We start from the raw sequence: 18118 nt of genomic DNA, 5'->3' as shown, positions 1-18118 counted from the left end.
TTTGGAAGTTGGAGAGGCGGCGATGGTTCATGAGGCTGCCTCTTTGCATTCAGGAGATGCGTGGCCTGCCGTTAAATGCGTGGAGAGGGGGGGGGGGGATTGTCAGCGAGGCCTGCTGCGTGCCAGCTCTTAAGTGGCGGTGGCACTCAAAGATAATGAAGAACGATGATGAGGCTGAGGAGGGCACGCCGAGGGCTCACGTTCCCCGCTAAAAATGCCCGGCAGCCACCTATCGGGGCGAACACGCAGCTTCTCTAAAAAAGGTTTGCCAACGGCGCTGATACAGTGTCAAACCTGTGGCTCAAATATCCGCTTTCATTTACTAATCCAGCACACTTCTCTGTCAACATGTGTGCATCTCCATATACAGTATGCTCATGCCTGGTGTGCAACAGAATCTGAGTCTTTGTGAGTCATTATGCATTAACACCACAGGATGAAGTGACAGTTGAGTTTAAAAAAAACCCCCACAAAAGTGAAAATAATGAAAGATAAGCGAGCTCCTCGCATTCCTCAATCATGACCTCGAAACACACTTGTCGTCTTTATTGTTCATTACCGAGCCGTGTGCCGCGATACGCTAACTAATCCCATTAAACTAATCCACATGAAAACAACTTACGGCACGATAACGGCTCGTGCCGCCTCCACCGTTAATTTATGCCATATTCAAATGTGCATGCAACTGAAATAATGTGACTCCCCCACTAATTTTCCTTGTGGAAGAAGATACTGAATGGATACCCGCAGGATGTTTATTTTCATCTTTGCACGTTTCTCCTGCTATTGTCTATGTACACAGCGGTCCAAACTAAGGCCACTCAGGGTAATCAACTTGTGTTTTTGTCCATCAGTCCACAGTGGCAGTTGAATTATGTTCCAGGCTGTAAGACAAACCTAACAACCATCATTTCTACCAGCACAGGTGTCTGGTTTGACTTTGCCTCCAGCTTCCTTGAGTAAATGAATGACAACACAGTGTTTTACACCTATAGCAAGTGTGTGTTGCACAGTGAAAGGCGCATCCTTAAATGAATGTTTTTTCTAAACTGATGAATATTTCAAGGCTGTTGACAGCAGGATCATGTCACCTCTCTTGAACTCCCAAGGTTGTCTGCCTCGAAAATCTAAAGACAATTCTAACCTGAAGTCCTTTTTTTTATCATCTCCAAGGGTCTTTTATCCCCAGAACCAAATCACAGCCCCACATTAGCACCCGTATGGGCCCTCAACATTGTCTGCTGGTTAACAAATGCTGAGCATGTTTGGATAGGAGGAGCGCGCACATGGGATTATGAATAAAACATGTTGCCCTTATTAAAAATAATCTGGCTCAAAAGTGCCAGAGGCCCTTGAGGTCGATAACCCCCCCTTCCTCCTCCTCCTCATCTACGCTCACCCCCTCCATCTCGCAGAGTTCAAGGAGAGGGGTCCCTGATTAGCTCTGGCAACATCCACAGAACACATTCAAATTCTGTATGATCCTGTGGAGAATGTGTTCAGTGGAATTAAATAAAGCAGATAGCGATTAGCACTCGAGGCTACACGGGAGGGAGTTGTTTAGAAAGTTGGAGCTAATCTCCGTCTCGTTCCTACCTGAACATCTCGCCCAGGCCCTTCAGCACGCCTTTCTTGGCTTTGTTCTTGTCCTTGTCTTTCTCTTTGTCCCTTTCAGGTTTCTTCTTTTCCTTCCCGCCGCTCTTATCCCGCTCGCTCCCTCTGTCGTCTTTGGAGAAGCTGCCGTTGAGCCCGGGGCCCACGATGAGGTCACCGCTGGTGGACATGGACTCGCGGCCTGATCGGGAACTTCCCTCTGTGTCCTCGTCCACTGGAGAGAGGTGACAGGGGAGAAAAAAGAGAGATAAGGGAGGGAGGAGAGGGTCTTAAATAGAGATATGGAGAGGCAGAATAGCACAGTCACACAAACACAGGGATAAAAATACAAATAAAATATAACTTCAACTTCTACTTGACTCCCTGTAGATCACAATGCTTATTTGAAATCACCACACAAACACAACTCCCCCCCCCCCCCTTTTTTCTCCTTCAGCACAGCAGTAACAAAGCATTACGTTTTTCTTCTGGTAACATCAGATGAACCATTAATGGAAAATCTGTGTCCCACAAGGTATAGCAGCTTTGAACAAAACACACTGAATTCATCCGCCTCATTAGAGCAGAATATATTTATATTGTACACCCTTTGAGAATACTGTTCAGCTGAACATATTCTCACTTAGCTGAAAGCCTCAAGTTATTTCAAATGTGTACATTTCACACAGCTCGCAAGTGAACTATCTTTTTCTGCTTGTTTCTTATTAAAAAAATGACCAAATAGTAGAAGCTCTAATGATAGTCCTGTGAATCTGGTTCTTAATTTACGTCTGAACTCATTTCAACTCAGACATCAAATTGAAACCAAACTCCTTAGGTGATTTAGGGTTGATTAAACTCAACTTTCCATCACATCTAATCAGAACTGATGTGCAAAATGTAATTAATCTGTCAGTAATTATACATTTAAATAATCTTAAAAAAAAAAAAAAAAGGCTCCCAGGGATCTTAATTGCAAATGTGGGGTGCTCTGCAATCGGCGTAGCTCCTGTCTTATATGCTATATCTCTGGCTCTGAGGCGTGAGGTAGATGTCCTTCAGATTACAACTTATTACAGTCTTGAGCAATGTCGTCTAAGTTATGGTGTTTGATGGAGGGAGAGAGAGAGAAAAGCGCTTATCGTGAGAGAGGGAGGGTGGAGATGGTGATGGATCTTCGGCATATGGGATGAGACAAAACTACGGGAGGGGTGGAGCTGTTGGATTCGCATTTCAAGGATGAACAGTGGGGTTTGTTTTCTCTTGTGATCTGCCGAGCTATCTGCTATTTCTTTCAGCTGCCATCTCTGAGGAAATTACTGAAATGGAATCTCAACATGAAGCACTGTATGGTAGAAATACAGAGAGCGAACCTGGCAGATTAAGCCTGCTCAATTATGCAATTCGTTGCTTCAACAGAGACCCTCCCTTTCCCTTTTTCCACCTCCACAAATTTTTGGGAGCAGGTTCTGGATGGGTATCAGCTTTATCACTCAATCTGCTGCCTGCTTATCAGTCACTTATGCGTAACTGCAGCAAATAGCAGCTGTGAGCTGTATCTGGCTATTTAAATGACTGAGATTAGCAGCGATGCTAATGTCGCTACTGCTTAATGATGCCAAGCTGCAGATAACACACTGAACATTGTAATCCAGAGCCTCCCAAAGGGCACTGGTCATATTTGTGTGTGTGTATTGACGCATGTGTGTTGTTGTGGCCAGGTACTTGACATGTATTCTTCTAAAGGCCTACTGAAGGCATACTGAATTTAAGGGGTTAAGGTTCTTTTTATATATAATTTGGTACATTTCTTATCATCTATAAAATTAAGTAAGTCATAAAAAAGTGCTATATCTTATCAAAAAACCCCAGACAATGGCCTTTAACATCAGATATCAAAAGGTGAGGCCATCAACAGCAATTTAACGCAGCTGAGAAGACAAGAGTGTGCTAACCATCTCAAGTGACAGCAGAGCCATTGATAAAATTGTCAGGAAAATGGAAGATAATTTGCAGAGACAGACAACCACAGGAAACATTTTGTCACTTTGGTGAAACTTTCCCTGCTTTAATAATCGAGGATATTCCAGCTGGCCTGTCAGTTAAGGTTATGACAGACAAGTAGAATTGCCGGTCTTGTTCAGACACATGAAAGAAGGGGATTTTTCTTTGCCCCAACATGTGCACATTTCCCCTGTTTTTTTCCTTTTTCATCTCCTCCAATGACGCGACACAAAGTAGCACAAGGGTAAGTGTATTCTGCCCAGCAGGATATCTTGTGGGGACACATTTTCTTTAGGTGATGCCACATTCTTATTTTATGTAAATAAAAGTCTGGGAGCAGAGGAAGGCAGCGGCTTATCTGTCAACTTTGACTATTAACCTCAGTGACGAGCACAGACTGGCTGCTTTTATCTAAATTGAAAAACAGAGTTATTTGAATATCATGGGGGAGAATGCAATATACCGCAGCAGGGGAAATCGGTTGCTTTCCCCATTTTTCTTTGCCGAGATAAGACTGTATTTAGTGGCTTGCCGACAGAGCTTATGAGAACAAAGCGTTTCAGGCAAATAATTCCCTCTTTTTCAAATATCTCCCAGCTCTTTTAATGGAATCCTTTAATGGTGAATGGAAATTTATATCTAGCAATTACTCTTGTGGTGTTGCAGTGTTATTACCTGTCGGAAAAACGTAAGACGGCTGTCTCTCTATGCCCAACGTGTGTCTTTTTGTCATCAAACACCAAGTAGGGATGGATATATTCACTCAAACGGAATGTGTCATGTCTTTTTCTTTTTCTGAGGTTGCCTTCGTAGTTTAGAATAAAGTCAGGTAATTCTGGTTTCAGTCCCAGTCAGGTACACAGGAAAACAAATCAGAGGAATCCTGGCAAAGTTGTACGGTGTCGCATGCCAAAACCAACTGGCACATGCATTTCATTTTTAAACGTATATGCTAGAATACAAACATATAACGTGTGTAATAGATTCAGTTCCTGACTAATGTGGAGAAACATTGAAATTTTTTCTTGCATGCAGTCTGTTAAAAAACATTGCAATGCACTTAAAGAGTATGCAAGCTCCTGGGAAAACATGTTGCCCCAGTCTCTAACAATTCCACTCAACATGAACTATGTGAATATTAATGTGTGTGTAACCTAGACGCTTATTGCTGATGTGCTTTGTGACTCACGTATCACTCTAGTAAGTGGGGAACCCTAACCTAGTTTACTTAGGGGTGAATCCTGCCATTCTGGAAAGGCTCCAGGGAAATAGGATGCTTGAAGTGGCCTACATTACATTACACTTACTAAATTATTTTTTAATAATCTACTAATGTCTTCCACTGTATATTATATAATGGTACATGTTGGGGCACATCACACATTGTGTACACACTAAAGCAAAACAATAAGTTTAAATGGCTTATACAGTATGTCTTTACACTCACCTGTCTCCATGCTGTTCTCCTCCTCCGCTGCGGTGATGCCAGGTTTCTCGTACGACTTGTCGATCGCAGCTCTGAAACTCTCATTGCAGCCGCGGCCCCTGACGATCCGAGAGCGCGCCCTGTGGACGTTGACCTCACCGTTCAGCGTCACCTCAGCGACGGCCGTCTGGAGGCTTTCGAGGGAACTGGACTTTTTCAGGCCCAGCGAGGGTCCGACCTCTTGCTCTGAAGAACGAAACGGGGGGAAATAGTGTCACTGAGGCCAGCAAAGTAATGGTGCGTGACTAGAAACTCCCCCACAAAGGCAGCGTTAAACCTGTCATCGCAGAGGCTCATTGGGTGTCAATGAATCATTCACGTTTTGCTAGTTTCGTATGGGATGATGTTATGTGGGGCACTTGGCAGGCAAGGGGAAGGTGTGAGTCTGGCAATTAACATGAAAAACAAATGATGCCATTGCCTGGCCAATGAAGTGTGTGAAATGAGAACAGAGTATTATATCTTCACTCAGTTTACTGAGACATTTTCCTGTTGAGAATTATAATTCAACCTTTGTCCACGTGTCTGTACTGTTAAATTATGAGGCTGAATCATAATGCATATAAATGGGCCACTATAAAAGACAGAAATGTAGCACAGTGCTAGAGTGATTAAGGTGTTATAGTATAATATAATAAATTCCCAAAACATTTAGATAGATTCTAAACCTAATACAAGGAGGCTGACTGACCCTATTTTTCTTTTACTTTCTGAAATTAGATATGGGAATAAAAGAGGGAACGTATGCATACAAAACGAACCAATGTCCATTAGTTTCAAACCATGTATTTACAAGCCTATTTTAGCACAATCAACATTTAATAGCTGCAATCTTTGCTCTATTTCTAAGTCATTCACATCTGTAGATGTTAGATAACAGGTAAAAGCATAATATGCAGGCAAAATGCTCTATTATCAGTGTTATCAGTCTCATGGTGATTAATCCCGAGGGTGAGAACCTCCATAATGGTTGACAATGCTTGCACGTGCAACCTTTATAATACATTATCCTTATATGTACTGCCCATAGAACCATGAAACACACTTTAGTACATGGTTTCTGGCCTCCATTGTATTTACTTCACTGAGGGACTCTGCACAATGCATAACCATTATGCAAAACAAACATAATTAACATGTAAATTGTACACATGGTACAAATGAATAGCTGTAGTGAAGTATAGTATAATAGCTAATTAGAGTATGTGATCATCATATTTATAGGACAAAGTCTCTCCTTAAAAGAACATACATAGAGCTGATGGAGCAGCTGTGTAGACAAACTGAATGTTGAACAGTCAACCTCTTCAACACTCGAGCCAGGCCCCGGACAGCCGTAATTATTTTTCCAATGCTAGCCGGGAGTTTGTTTAGGGTATGTAATTGGAGCACGACTCAACTATTGGTATTTCATTTTGTCAGGGCGCGTCCGTCAGTTCCCTGTAGCGCTTACCTTACCTGCTGGTTGGTAAACAAGCAGCCTGGTTGATTTCCTGTCCCCTTTATTCTGCCACGATTCAGTTTGCAGCAAGGTGCTGTCAAACGTAACAAGATGGATTTGTGAATATGTGCTAGTGGAAGCCTTGTTAGATTTAAACTTCTGCAGAGGAAACTATTGGGAATAATGAATAAACTGTTAATTCAATTACTTTGGCAGGCTCACTGACTCTCTGAAGGCACAACACATGTCAATGAAGTCTGGACAGAGCTGCATTGTGCCTTTACGACTCCCGAAAGACCACACAGACCCTCCACGTGTACTGAGTATGTACTGCTGTTTCCTCTGCGGCTTCACTCGGTGTAAATAAACGTCTCCTACAGCTCTTCCTGTTGGTTTTCAATAACACCGTCACCTCTACCCTCGCCGCATTTGACACACAGATGGAAACATTGGATGTATGAGGGTTTTTATGTATGGACCCACGCAGGGATTCCCCAATAGGCACAATAACACTAACACATGTCACGATGAAACATAGACACACACTTCCGTGTCAGCTACCATCAACAAGAAACCCCGATATGTTTAAAGTGGTCTAAATGAGGCATGACCCACTGCTGCTGGGTGATCACAGTGGATCTTTAGGTGGCGGATTGCACAGCCAAACACAGATTAGGCAAAGAAAATAAACCGCCATCACCGCAAGAAAACAATTTGCTGCCCTTGTGTGGACTACCCCCTCTGATATTGTTTTAGAGAGAAGGCAGGGGGACAAGAAACACTGAGCGATGTGAATGTACAACGTTTGCACAAGAAGGGTGAGTGAATAAACTGGCAGCACTGTGTAGAAATCCATATATGCTGCTACTGTTATCATATTTTTGCCAGTGGCAGCTTGTCTCTTTTGTTAGCTGAACCCCTTTTTGCTATTCTCTTCTTGATCCCTTAACCAAGCAAACCTGCAGCAGCTCACCAGTGATTAGCCGGCTATCTGGGTTTCGCAGTTCAAACACACGCCATCTAGACAGCTACTTATAGAGGACAAACATGGGAAAGAACGGTAATGTTTGAATCTTTATTTCATGTGTCTTTTCATGTCAAACTAACTCAAAGTTTTCTTGCTAGTTTAAGGATCATCGGGGGTCACGAGGGCATCCTTCTTTCTGCTACGTTTGCTACCACTCTTACTGAAAGAGTGAGTGCTTCTCTATCATCCATGGCAGCTATAGATCTGGTGTCAAAGAAGTCAAATAGGCTAAAAGGTCAGCTGTTAGTCAGTGTGTTAGGTTTCCAGACTGCTAAACGTATTGTTATGTCTTTTACGCATCATTTTCCCCTCCGTTTCGTCAATGTTAATAAAAGCAGCCAATCCCAAGAGTACCGGGACCCAACCCTGAAAGTACCATTTAAAATAAATGAACACCAATCCTATAATGCTGCATCCCATTTAGTTGGAAGAGCTCATATGTGCGCCTTCAGGCAGCCTTGGACAGTACATTGAAACTTCACTGTGTGCTACAAATGTCTAAAGGGGGGGGTCAAAAGCTCTCTGGTTTCAGGAACAGAAGATTCATTTTTACTGCTCGCTTTCCTTGAAGAGGTGGAGCATTTCTGATGATTACTATGGCAAATTTTAACGTCAGGAAAGAATAAACAACCTTATAAGACCAAGAGTGTAAATGTAAGTAAAACTCATGGTAATTTATTTGATGAAAAAGAAGTAATCTCATCATGTGAAGGGCAAGAGAGGACATTATAAAAAAAAGGAAATGCATTAAAAGGAAACAAAGGCGTAGACATAGTATAGCAGGAAAATGCTGTGATTTTTCATACTTTGTGCAAAAACTCAATCAAGTCAGTATAAATGCCATGTAAATTTGGGTTTTTTTGAAGCTTATGCGTAAAGCCTGCCAACAGCGGACACGCAGAAGCCAGGGTTCATGTTTGACACAATGGGATTGCAAGTTAGAGCCGCACAGGATGTGCAACAGTTCAAGGCATGACATCTGCTGTACTCGGAAACAGGGAATTATCCTCCCGCTCGGTATTCCGCACCACGATCCTTTTTGCCATTGTTTCTAGTCAGCGTGGTGAATGACTGAGAGGAGCAGAGAGACAAAGAGAACGGGAGAGCGATGGGGAAAAGAGAGAGAGAGAGAGAGAGAGTTTGCCCATAGACCCTGGCTGCCTCCAACCTGCCTTTGTTTTCATCAGAAGCAGGCCTGGCTCTCCTGGGAGAGTTTGACGGACAGCTCTCTGTATGCCAGTCTATTATGTGATTCCTATCACACAACAGAAGCCTCACTGCTCTGCTCCTCATCTCCCTCTTATTCAGAGGGATGAAAATACAAATTCCCCCATTGCATACAGACATGAGTTTGTCACTCCCCACACGTCTGGAGGAGAAATGAAAATCACCAAAATGAAACACGCAAAAAAGAGAAAGACAATCAAATGGAATAGAAGGAGGAAAAGTGCACCGGAAATTTTTTGGCACGGCCAAAGACAAAATATGGCCAAGGCGCCGTCTTCTTTACCCAGATTAAGGGCAAGGACGGTTAATTGGAGAAGATCCATTGCCATTAAACGTTAAAGAGAAGGTATGGCAAACTCCATGAATAAATCAGCAGCCGTTATTACAGGAACAGGAGCCCATAGTATAATTAGAGCAGCTAAAACTATGCTCCCCAGCCATTATTCACCATGGGCTCTTGCATGTAAAGATCTGTGTACAGACAGGGGCTCCATTACACATAATTTATTCAGAGAGCTAGGGCTTTAAGCAGGGCGGTAAAAGGGTAATTATGTTAAAAATAGCCTCCAAGGTGGCGGGGAGAGGGCCACGTCCAGGTATCCCAGTGGAAGTGAGGCTTCCCTGGGTCGGCCGGGCTCCTATGTCTCTGTGGATCATTAGCCTGACAGAGGACGTCCTCGGTCTGTACGCAGAACATGTGTCATGAAGGAATTATCATTAAGCAGACTTATGGTTGATATCTCTATCAAGGATGCTGGAGACTTTGCTGTGACTGCTTTGCTCAACCTAGTCAAATGATGTTTGTATGTTTGTCTCTCACTCTACTTGTTCATTTGGGTAGGCATGCATCTCTCTCATGCCAAGCTTGGCAACCGCTGGATCAGTGACTTGGCAAGAACTGCAACTCACAATTACAGTAAGCCTGAAGTCATCTGATGGTCTCTCATTTACCGCAGCTCGCCTATTAGTGACTAGATCAGCTGCCATGTTCAATAAGGACGTTTGCTTCATCAATCTCATTGTGCCTCTTCAGTTCCTGCCTTGTTCAATGTGTAGGAAATAAAATATGCAAAAAAAAGTTGTGATATCTAATATGTAGTGTACCTGCTACCTGCTAGATTGTTTGCTTCCAATTACTGCCCACAGAAATCGTTAGAAAATATCCTCTCATGACCCAATCATCAGCTTATTTGGTATTAACTGACTGGAGTGAATTCACCCCAACATGCTCCATCCACAGCTCAAAAAACAGCCTCGCTGTGATGGATCAATTGCAGCGAGCCGGAGAGGCCAACTGGCAATGAACGTCTCTCTATTGCAAATGCCACTCCATCGCCTAGCTCCCTCCAGCCCCTCCACACCTCCTGGAGTAATGAGTGTTTTCTTCAATCATTTGCGCTGCAGAATGAGCAAAATGGCACAGGTTCCCACATTAGTTGCCAAGTCTCTATTCAACACCGTGCAACTCCCTCAGCAATATGAAAACCCTCTTTTTGATCATGCTGCAATTACCTCAAACAACACTCTCCTCCATATGCATAAAGGTGCCAAGATCACACAACCAATAATGGTCGGTTATGAAGCTGGTTATAGAGAAGGAGTAAGGGGGGGCGCATTTGCAATATCTTCTATTGACCCGCTGAGCCAGCCGAACAATCATAATGGTGCCATTGTTATAATGGTGACAGTGTATTGAGCTGGGCCCGGCACGGTTGCTTACCTCCATTGGTTCTCGTGCTGCAGTTAATATCATCTGCTACTGTTAAAGAACATAAACAAGCGTGAGAGGTTAGTGCTTTCTATATTGTCACTGTGTTATCGTGCACATGCAAAGAGCAGAAAGAGAACAGGACCAGAGAGTGCAGGACAGACACCGAGTAGTTTTGAGAATGTGATCTAAAGCGGTGCAGACATTTACACCCCCATGCAGGAGCCTGTCAATCACCAGACTTACGAGGCAAAGTGGTGAGAATGCGCTAAGGTATTACTGCCAGCTGTGGCGCCTCACGTCTCTTTCTTCCCTTTCCCTTACCTCGCTCAATCTTGTTCCCCAATCTAAATGGAATTGAACCGCGGGGTGTCTGACTGGTTTAGCATATTTCAACAACGATGGGCTTTAAAGTCATGAAATCCATCTGCTGATGTGATTTGGGAGCACCTGAAACACGATTTTTTTTTAAAAAGGAGGGACAAAAAAAAAACAAAAAAACCTGGCGACAACAGAAAATTAGACTTTGTAGTGGATAGCATTGTTGAGCGTGTTAAGCGTTTAGTTGATGTAGCGTGGAAGCACAGAGCAGCTTTATTAAAGTGTTAATGAAATGCAGAGAGGTATGCTTACTCCTGCTTCTTCACCTAACTTTTAAAGACAAACCACAATGTCCAACTGTGACAGCTGAAAGGTAAACGCTGGCATTATGTTCTTTTAGCTCATTTAATTTCCAACTCTATTATACGTTACCCATAGGCCATTTTTCATTGTGTGGCTTTGATGTAATAATTTCATTAAAATAATCACCATGTTATAGCAGTGTGCGCCTCTCAGATAATTGGAACGTGACATTAGGTTTCTTTTTTTTTTTCTTTTTTTTTTGAACACAGACTCTAGAGTTTGTGCTCCACATATTGACTGAAACGTTTCTCCTCTGGGAGCTCACGTCAGTTACTAGATATTATATGAGGGGAACAAGTTAGTTATTTCCCCGCACCATCTCGAACGCTGTGATATTCTCACTGATGGATTATGATTTTGTATTGGCAAGGATTTCTGCCAGCAGAATATTTCTCAAACTCAATTGAGCCCTGCCAGTAGTGGAGGGGGAATAAGATTTTGAATTACATTCAATAACACACACACATGCACACACACACTGATCTTGAGAAGTAGAACTTAGAAATAACAGAGCAAGTAGTCTCCTCAGTAAAGACAAACACTGTTGTTTGCTAGAACTAATCAAATTGACAACTTAATGCTCACGCCACTTTTAAACAATTAAGAAGCTTTTTTGATTTAACTCATTGATAAAATGTGCATTTGCAACTATGGGCTATCTCCGCTTTCTGTCCACTCTAGCTCACTTCCTGTCCTCTGTAATATCCAATTATATTTTCAATTGACACTAAGAACATAATGGAAAAGATCAACTAATTGCTGGGAGAAACCTATCCAGTGATTAACTATCATCTTTCTCCACTTTCCGCTGAAAGTTTATGTCCGGTTCACTTTGTGGAAAAACTTTTGAGGGCTGGGACTAATCCAGGGAAAGGTGGACCCCACAGAGCTCGAATGCAGTGGCCCGCACTTGCACTAGTCTGTGGGAGAGTGAAAGATTTCTGCAGGTCTCTGGGCTCTGTGGAGCGTTGGCTGTTATCTGTTATGATTAGCCAGTGATCCGAGAGAAGGCAGCGTCTGCTTCAGCCTCAGTGGGAGAGGCTCTGACTTCACACCATCTCCTTCCCTTGATACAGTCTGTGTGCTTGTGTATGTGTATGTGTGTGTGTGTGTGTGTGTGTGTGTGTGTGTACGAGGCATGCATGTGTCTCACCGGCCTTCAAATTCCTAGACAGTCACTAAAGAGGCCATTGTGCTTTTGTCTTTGTGTGTTGTACCCATGCTCCACTGGACACAGGGCCATGGGAGGGCCAGAAGGGGAGACGTGGTGGCTGGACAGGACTGATATGTGTGTGTATGTGTGTGTGTGTGTGTGTGTGCATGCTTTGGTGGGCATTCTGTTTTTAAATGCGACTGTCTCCATTTCCCCGGTTTTGTGCTTTTGCTCAGACAGCCGGAAAAAGGTGAGCAAAATTAAATGCTTCACAGAATCACGGGTTACAGTTGGATTCGGCTGTGATTCCAGAAATTAAAGGATAATTCCGCTCATGTTTATTCACCTGCTTTTTTGTTTTTTTAGTACTTTTGTTCCCAGATCTCTCTCTAATTTGCTGAGTAAGATCATAACAGGAATTATCCTTTAATCACACACTCTTGACTTCATGCATGTGTTTGAAACCAGCACAACATTTACCTAGATCCATGCTCTTAGACTTGCGTGTCTTGACGATATCCAGGTGAGCAGGACTCTCATACTGCTTGGTGCGCTTTTCCGACATACTCTGGCGGCCGAAGCCCTCCCTCTGGAAGCTACCGTCGGCGTCAACGTCTGCACTGAGTGAGCTGCAGGTGATAAGAAAGAAATAAGAGAGACAGAGGCAGAAAAGTGTTACAATGTTGCTGAATGACATAGAAAATGCGACCTTTGATCCCAAGATTATCTGATGAAAGCTATATTTTGCAATCTACATCAAGAAAAAATCCTAATAATAAATGGGTGAGATAATCTACCTATTAAAATTCATACATCCCCTCCAAAACCTCATCCCAAAATACTATTATTATCAGATAATGACCATTCATACACACAATCACCTTCAATCCTTCATCTCAATGAGCATTCTAATCAAGGACACCTCCGCCTCTGCCAGGTTGGTTGAGGACACCGCCGCAATTCAACTTATGTGATACCCCAGCCCCCCACCCCCCCACCCCACCCTGGTGAGGTGAGGTGAGTGTGCTCTGGGGGTCACGGCCACTCAATAACCCACACCCCCACTCTCCACCCCCCTCTCATATGAGCTACGGCAGGGACCGGCCCACCATAGCGCTTTACCTTTGAGATCCTCTATCTCTGTCTGGATCTTAATTGAAAATCGGAGGGGAGTGGGGAAACGGAGGTTGGGAGAAAGGGGGGGCGATGGTATTTGCATGCAAAAAGAGTACATTCACAATTAAGGTGAGACCATCTTGCCATTTAAGGAGACACAGAAGAAGGGGGTGGGGTGTGCAGCGCTTGCATGCATGAGAGGACACTGTCACTATTTGTTTTGTTCTGTTGATGATCGTACATTATGTTCATTAGGGTTTCTTTGTATTGGTACCTCTAGAGTTCCTTAAGGACACTGATACACCTGAATCTTAGGATGGAAATTTCAAAGCCACATAAGAAATGCAAGCTGCAGATGGAAAGCTTTTATTCTTCCTTGGCTGATGTTATGCATCTCAAAGTATCCTCTCCAAGCAGATGCTCCTTTAAGTATCCTTCACTATTTGTAATATGGCTAAACAGCAACTGCAGACCTGCTGGCACTTGTTTGTATGTAAACAGTTCTGATTTAGGTTGTCAACCCCGTTTAACTAAAGAGCTGCTTCACGTGTTGCAGAGGGGACAGCGTCAACATGTCACTTTTGCTGTCGACCATACCTGACAATCCCGACTAAAATCAGCCTGCCTCCCAGGACCGACTCCAGCTGACACAGGAGAAGAGAGAGTGGGAGGTGGAGCAGGAAGAGAGGAATGACAGCACAGATGTATTATTCATTTATTCATCATCCCTTGCTTTTCTCCTCTCATCATTCGAAAGCCCCTCTTTTTTTTTTTCTTCTCCCCACTCCCCGTCTCCACAAATGTCATCTGTCGAAGCGTGACTGAGACGGCGCAGGCAAGAAAGGACGTATTTTCAGCCCCCGGAATTTAGATTTCATTCGCTCTCTCGCCGGCGCGGTGTCTCTGGGCCAATTGAACACGCATAAAAACATAGACTGAGTGAGAAGCCGGCAGGTGCGATCATGCACACCTCTGTCGCACAGGTACAGAGAGTTGGCGAGGGCGTGACCATTTGTGAGAGGCGACTACGGAGAGGAACGGAATCCAGCTTGTCTGAGCAAAAAACAGTGAGAACTCTGTTGGCAGTGAAAGTGAAGTTCAAAGGGACGGCCTAGCAGTGGTGCAAATTCACTCTGTAGGACATCAGATCTGTTGGTTTAAGCTGCTGCCCATTTTAATACTGCCTGTGCTTTAGTTTGGATCACACAGAGCGATAACTAAATATCCAGGTTGGGGATCCAGGTGAGACAAAAGAGAGACTCTGACAATAGTGCTGGTTTGAGCACCCCTCTAAGCCAGAGGTATCTGCTGTTGGAAATTGCACTTAAGCTCTCTGTGGACATCACCATGACTATTTAAAGAGTGACCCTGTACACCACTGGCTCCACACCTTTTTAACTTGTGACACTTTACTTCCACGTGACTCCAAGCTGTGAACCTTCATCACAGGTAACATATGTCTTTGAGCTCTAAATAGTTCAAACAGAGTGATGTTCCTCTCTGGTATTGTTTTATTTTAAAATCTCCTTTAACAAGCCCTAAAAAGGTCTTTTTACATAGAAAACTAATGAGTTTATATATATTAAGCTGCGTTGCTATGGACTACATTACAACTATATAAAGTCAGATCCAGAGGCATCCACTTAACGTACCAGTAAAAATAGTCCAAAAATATAATATAATACACATGTAATAATACAGTATATCCTACTTATTATGCAAAATTTACTTTTAATACTATTTGCTGATGATATTTCTTTTTTTTCCCAAGTGGAGGCTACACATGCAACACAAGACAACCAGACAGTACACTTAAAACAAGCATAAATAATATAGTATAAAACTATATATGATTGAATAATGCTACTTCTGTACTTTTAGCAAAGTAAGTACTAAGTAAAGCTAAGTTAAACTTGCAGGATTTGTACCTGTAATAAAGTATTGTTACAAGTTGACAGAGAAACTTTTGCCAAACTAAAACATCTAAACAGCTTTTTCACCTGTTAAAAAGCAATGCAAGCTTAATGCACCTAGTGTGTTACTCTAACTAAAGCAAGACTGAGGCCGACATTCAACTTCAAGTCTACTTAAAGCTGGCACATAAAGACTCACAGCTACCAGAGGCCATTAATAGAAATACAGCACTCAATTACAGATCTTGCATTTACTTTCAACTGGCTATTAATTTCCTCATAGGAGTGCTCATTGTAATGAGATACTCCTGTGGAAGTATTTCTGCTCTTATACAGTTGCTTTCTGACACAGCCTGCTAAGTGAGGAAAAAAAGCTAATTAAAGTAACTTTAACTGACTGAGACTATGAAGGTGAAACCAGCACTGGACTTGGATGACCATTTCATTGTTCGCTTTGGTCACAAATTCAATGAAAAATATGTTTGACAGATTGAAATAAGAAATGACTTGACCATGTGAACTCCTCAAAGACAAGTTGTGTAAACTGTAGAGTGACACCATTTCTTCCTCAGGCCATCCATCCGGTCCACGCCTCTGGTCTATCTCTAATAGTGAGCCGGATCCATTTGGATAATACATTCTCTCATCTCTCCTTCTTTAAGCGGTGTTTAAAAGCAATTTCCACCATTTCGAGCAGATGCTTTCCTTCTCATTCAAAGTCCTCCCATCATCTAAAATTAACTAGCGCTGAGGATTGCTCACAGGCAAATCCACAGCTTTAACTTGCATTTACATCAACTTGTTCCTGTCTCCGTCTCCCTTGCAGGAAGTTAAATGTGTCAGACTGCACATCGGCCTTGTTGCTAAGTGGTGTGTGCTAAAAGCCCTGCGTGCTCACAATTTACCCCTGTGACTTTTTTTTCCCCTCCAACTTCCTTTACTTCTTTTTCACAACTCTCTTCTCACTCTCATTTAAGAACAGTAAGTCTCAAAGCATCGAACTTCTTTTATAAAAAGTGCAGCTCGGTTTGATCGACTAGCAGGGGGTTCTGTTCATTCGTTTCCATGCCTCAGAGAGGGGGCAAATGCCTGGTAAGGTGCTTCTTAAATGGTCCTTCTGAGGTTTGGAAGGGGCGATTCAGTTGACCGCATGGTTGCATAACTGGGCCAGACAGCTTGAAGCTGCCTTCAATCATTGCATAAAGCCCTCCATGAGAAGTCAGTGCAGAGGGCTGTACTGCTGGCGTCTGCACCAGCAGCCACTACATACTCTAAATATTCTATACATTTCAGAGGAGAAAGCCTCAACATCTTTCATCTCTGCTAGTTTTCTTATTGTAAAAAAGGATGTCTTCGTTTTATTCCACTCAGATAATTGAGCCAATAAAACATTTGACATAAACACTGAAATAAAACGGTTTCATTGGTGCCACACAGAGCAGCAGCAGCTGCACCTGTGATTAGTTGTAATCTCCTTTTAATTGTGATGAAGATGCAACGAGAGACAGTTAGGGAGTGAAACAAGATCAATTAAGACCTCTTTGTCCGTCTGCTGAATCCTGTGATGACCTCCTCATTCATTCCCTGCCTTGTGTACGAATGCTTAAATTAAGTTTTGCTGCATCGACTTCTCCAGACTGGGAGAGCGACTGACAAGAGACCAGGCAAAGAGATACTTTGGTTTGTGTGTTTTGAGTGTGTGAGTGTGTGTGTGTGTGTGTGTGTGTGTGTGTGTGTGTGTGTGTGTGTGTGTGCATGTGTGTGCAGGTTGCTTTGGCATCACTCATGCTGAGATTCACCTGCACCCCTGTCAAAATGAAGCGGTGTATGGCACACACACCCACACAGTGCACAACACAGGAAGCGGTATATAAACACACTCAAGGTGAGCACAGAAACGGGAGCATGTATGACACGCTTGTAGCGATGGCGCACCACTGAGACATGATAAATATTCATGAAGCTAGAGGAGACTATTAGCATTTAAGGAAAAAGAAATGCCTGCTATTTATGTGTGTGTGTGCGTGTGCGTGTGTGTAAAAATGAGCACTACCTGGTATTAAAATAACCACCAACTTAAACTGACATTTGAGATTAGTGGAATACTGCATGTGTGTGTGTGTGTGTGTGTGTGTGTGTGTACAGGCACTACAGGGCTGAGGTTATTCTGATAGTTTGATGAGAAAAACACATGTTCTTAATAGGGCACTCATGATTCTTAGTTACATTACTGATGATAGAGACTATTAACGAGTCAACTGAAGTAGGCAGTCTGCCTGCAATGTTTGTTCATGTCTATGTGGACCTTTTCCACTTTATATGTTAATTTGTGAAATTGTTTACCAGCCAATGTGTATCTAAATACTCGTGAGACTGAGGGCGTCTGTGCAGCAGAGTGTTTGTGAGTGTGTGTGTTTGTCTGGACTCCTTTTCCATCTCTGCTGGTTGACAGACTGTGTCAGAGCTGCCTGGGAAATGATGTTTCCACCTGTGACATCTCCCAAAGACAGAAAAGGACACATTCTGGTACTCTCTCTCTCTCTCTTTCTCCCACTCTCTCTCTCTCTGTCTCACGCGCTGTCCACTTCTCTTCTCTCTCACCTTAATGAGAATTGACATCTATCCCCCATTCTGTCAGCTACATCAAGATTGAGGTCCAAGCCATGCGGATGCCAGACCTCCAGTTGGAGTGTACTGGGTTGTAAGAGCGCTCCTAGTGGTTAAAGTGGGGAAATATTTGTAAGGAGGTTTCACCTGCTGTTCTCA

The 18118-nt window shown here is 43.1% G+C and overlaps 1 protein-coding gene across 2 annotated transcripts in view; it reads right to left on the bottom strand.

Moving 5' to 3' along the window:
* LOC128382231 (partitioning defective 3 homolog) overlaps window positions 1-18118 on the bottom strand; it is a 349665-nt gene that overhangs the window by 110263 nt on the left and 221284 nt on the right. For both annotated transcript variants that reach the window (XM_053342215.1, XM_053342216.1), the window contains exons 17-19: window positions 12804-12952; window positions 5045-5269; window positions 1597-1828 (exon numbers count right to left, since the gene is read on the bottom strand). In XM_053342215.1, the coding sequence (XP_053198190.1) occupies window positions 1597-1828; window positions 5045-5269; window positions 12804-12952 (606 nt within the window). The remainder of the gene's footprint in view (window positions 1-1596; window positions 1829-5044; window positions 5270-12803; window positions 12953-18118) is intronic.

The sequence above is a fragment of the Scomber japonicus genome, chromosome 21 (genome assembly GCF_027409825.1).
Source record: "Scomber japonicus isolate fScoJap1 chromosome 21, fScoJap1.pri, whole genome shotgun sequence".
In the NCBI taxonomy this organism is placed as follows: domain Eukaryota; kingdom Metazoa; phylum Chordata; class Actinopteri; order Scombriformes; family Scombridae; genus Scomber; species Scomber japonicus.
Note: the sequence above shows the minus strand (reverse complement) of the source record. Positions and strands in the feature narration are given on the sequence as shown.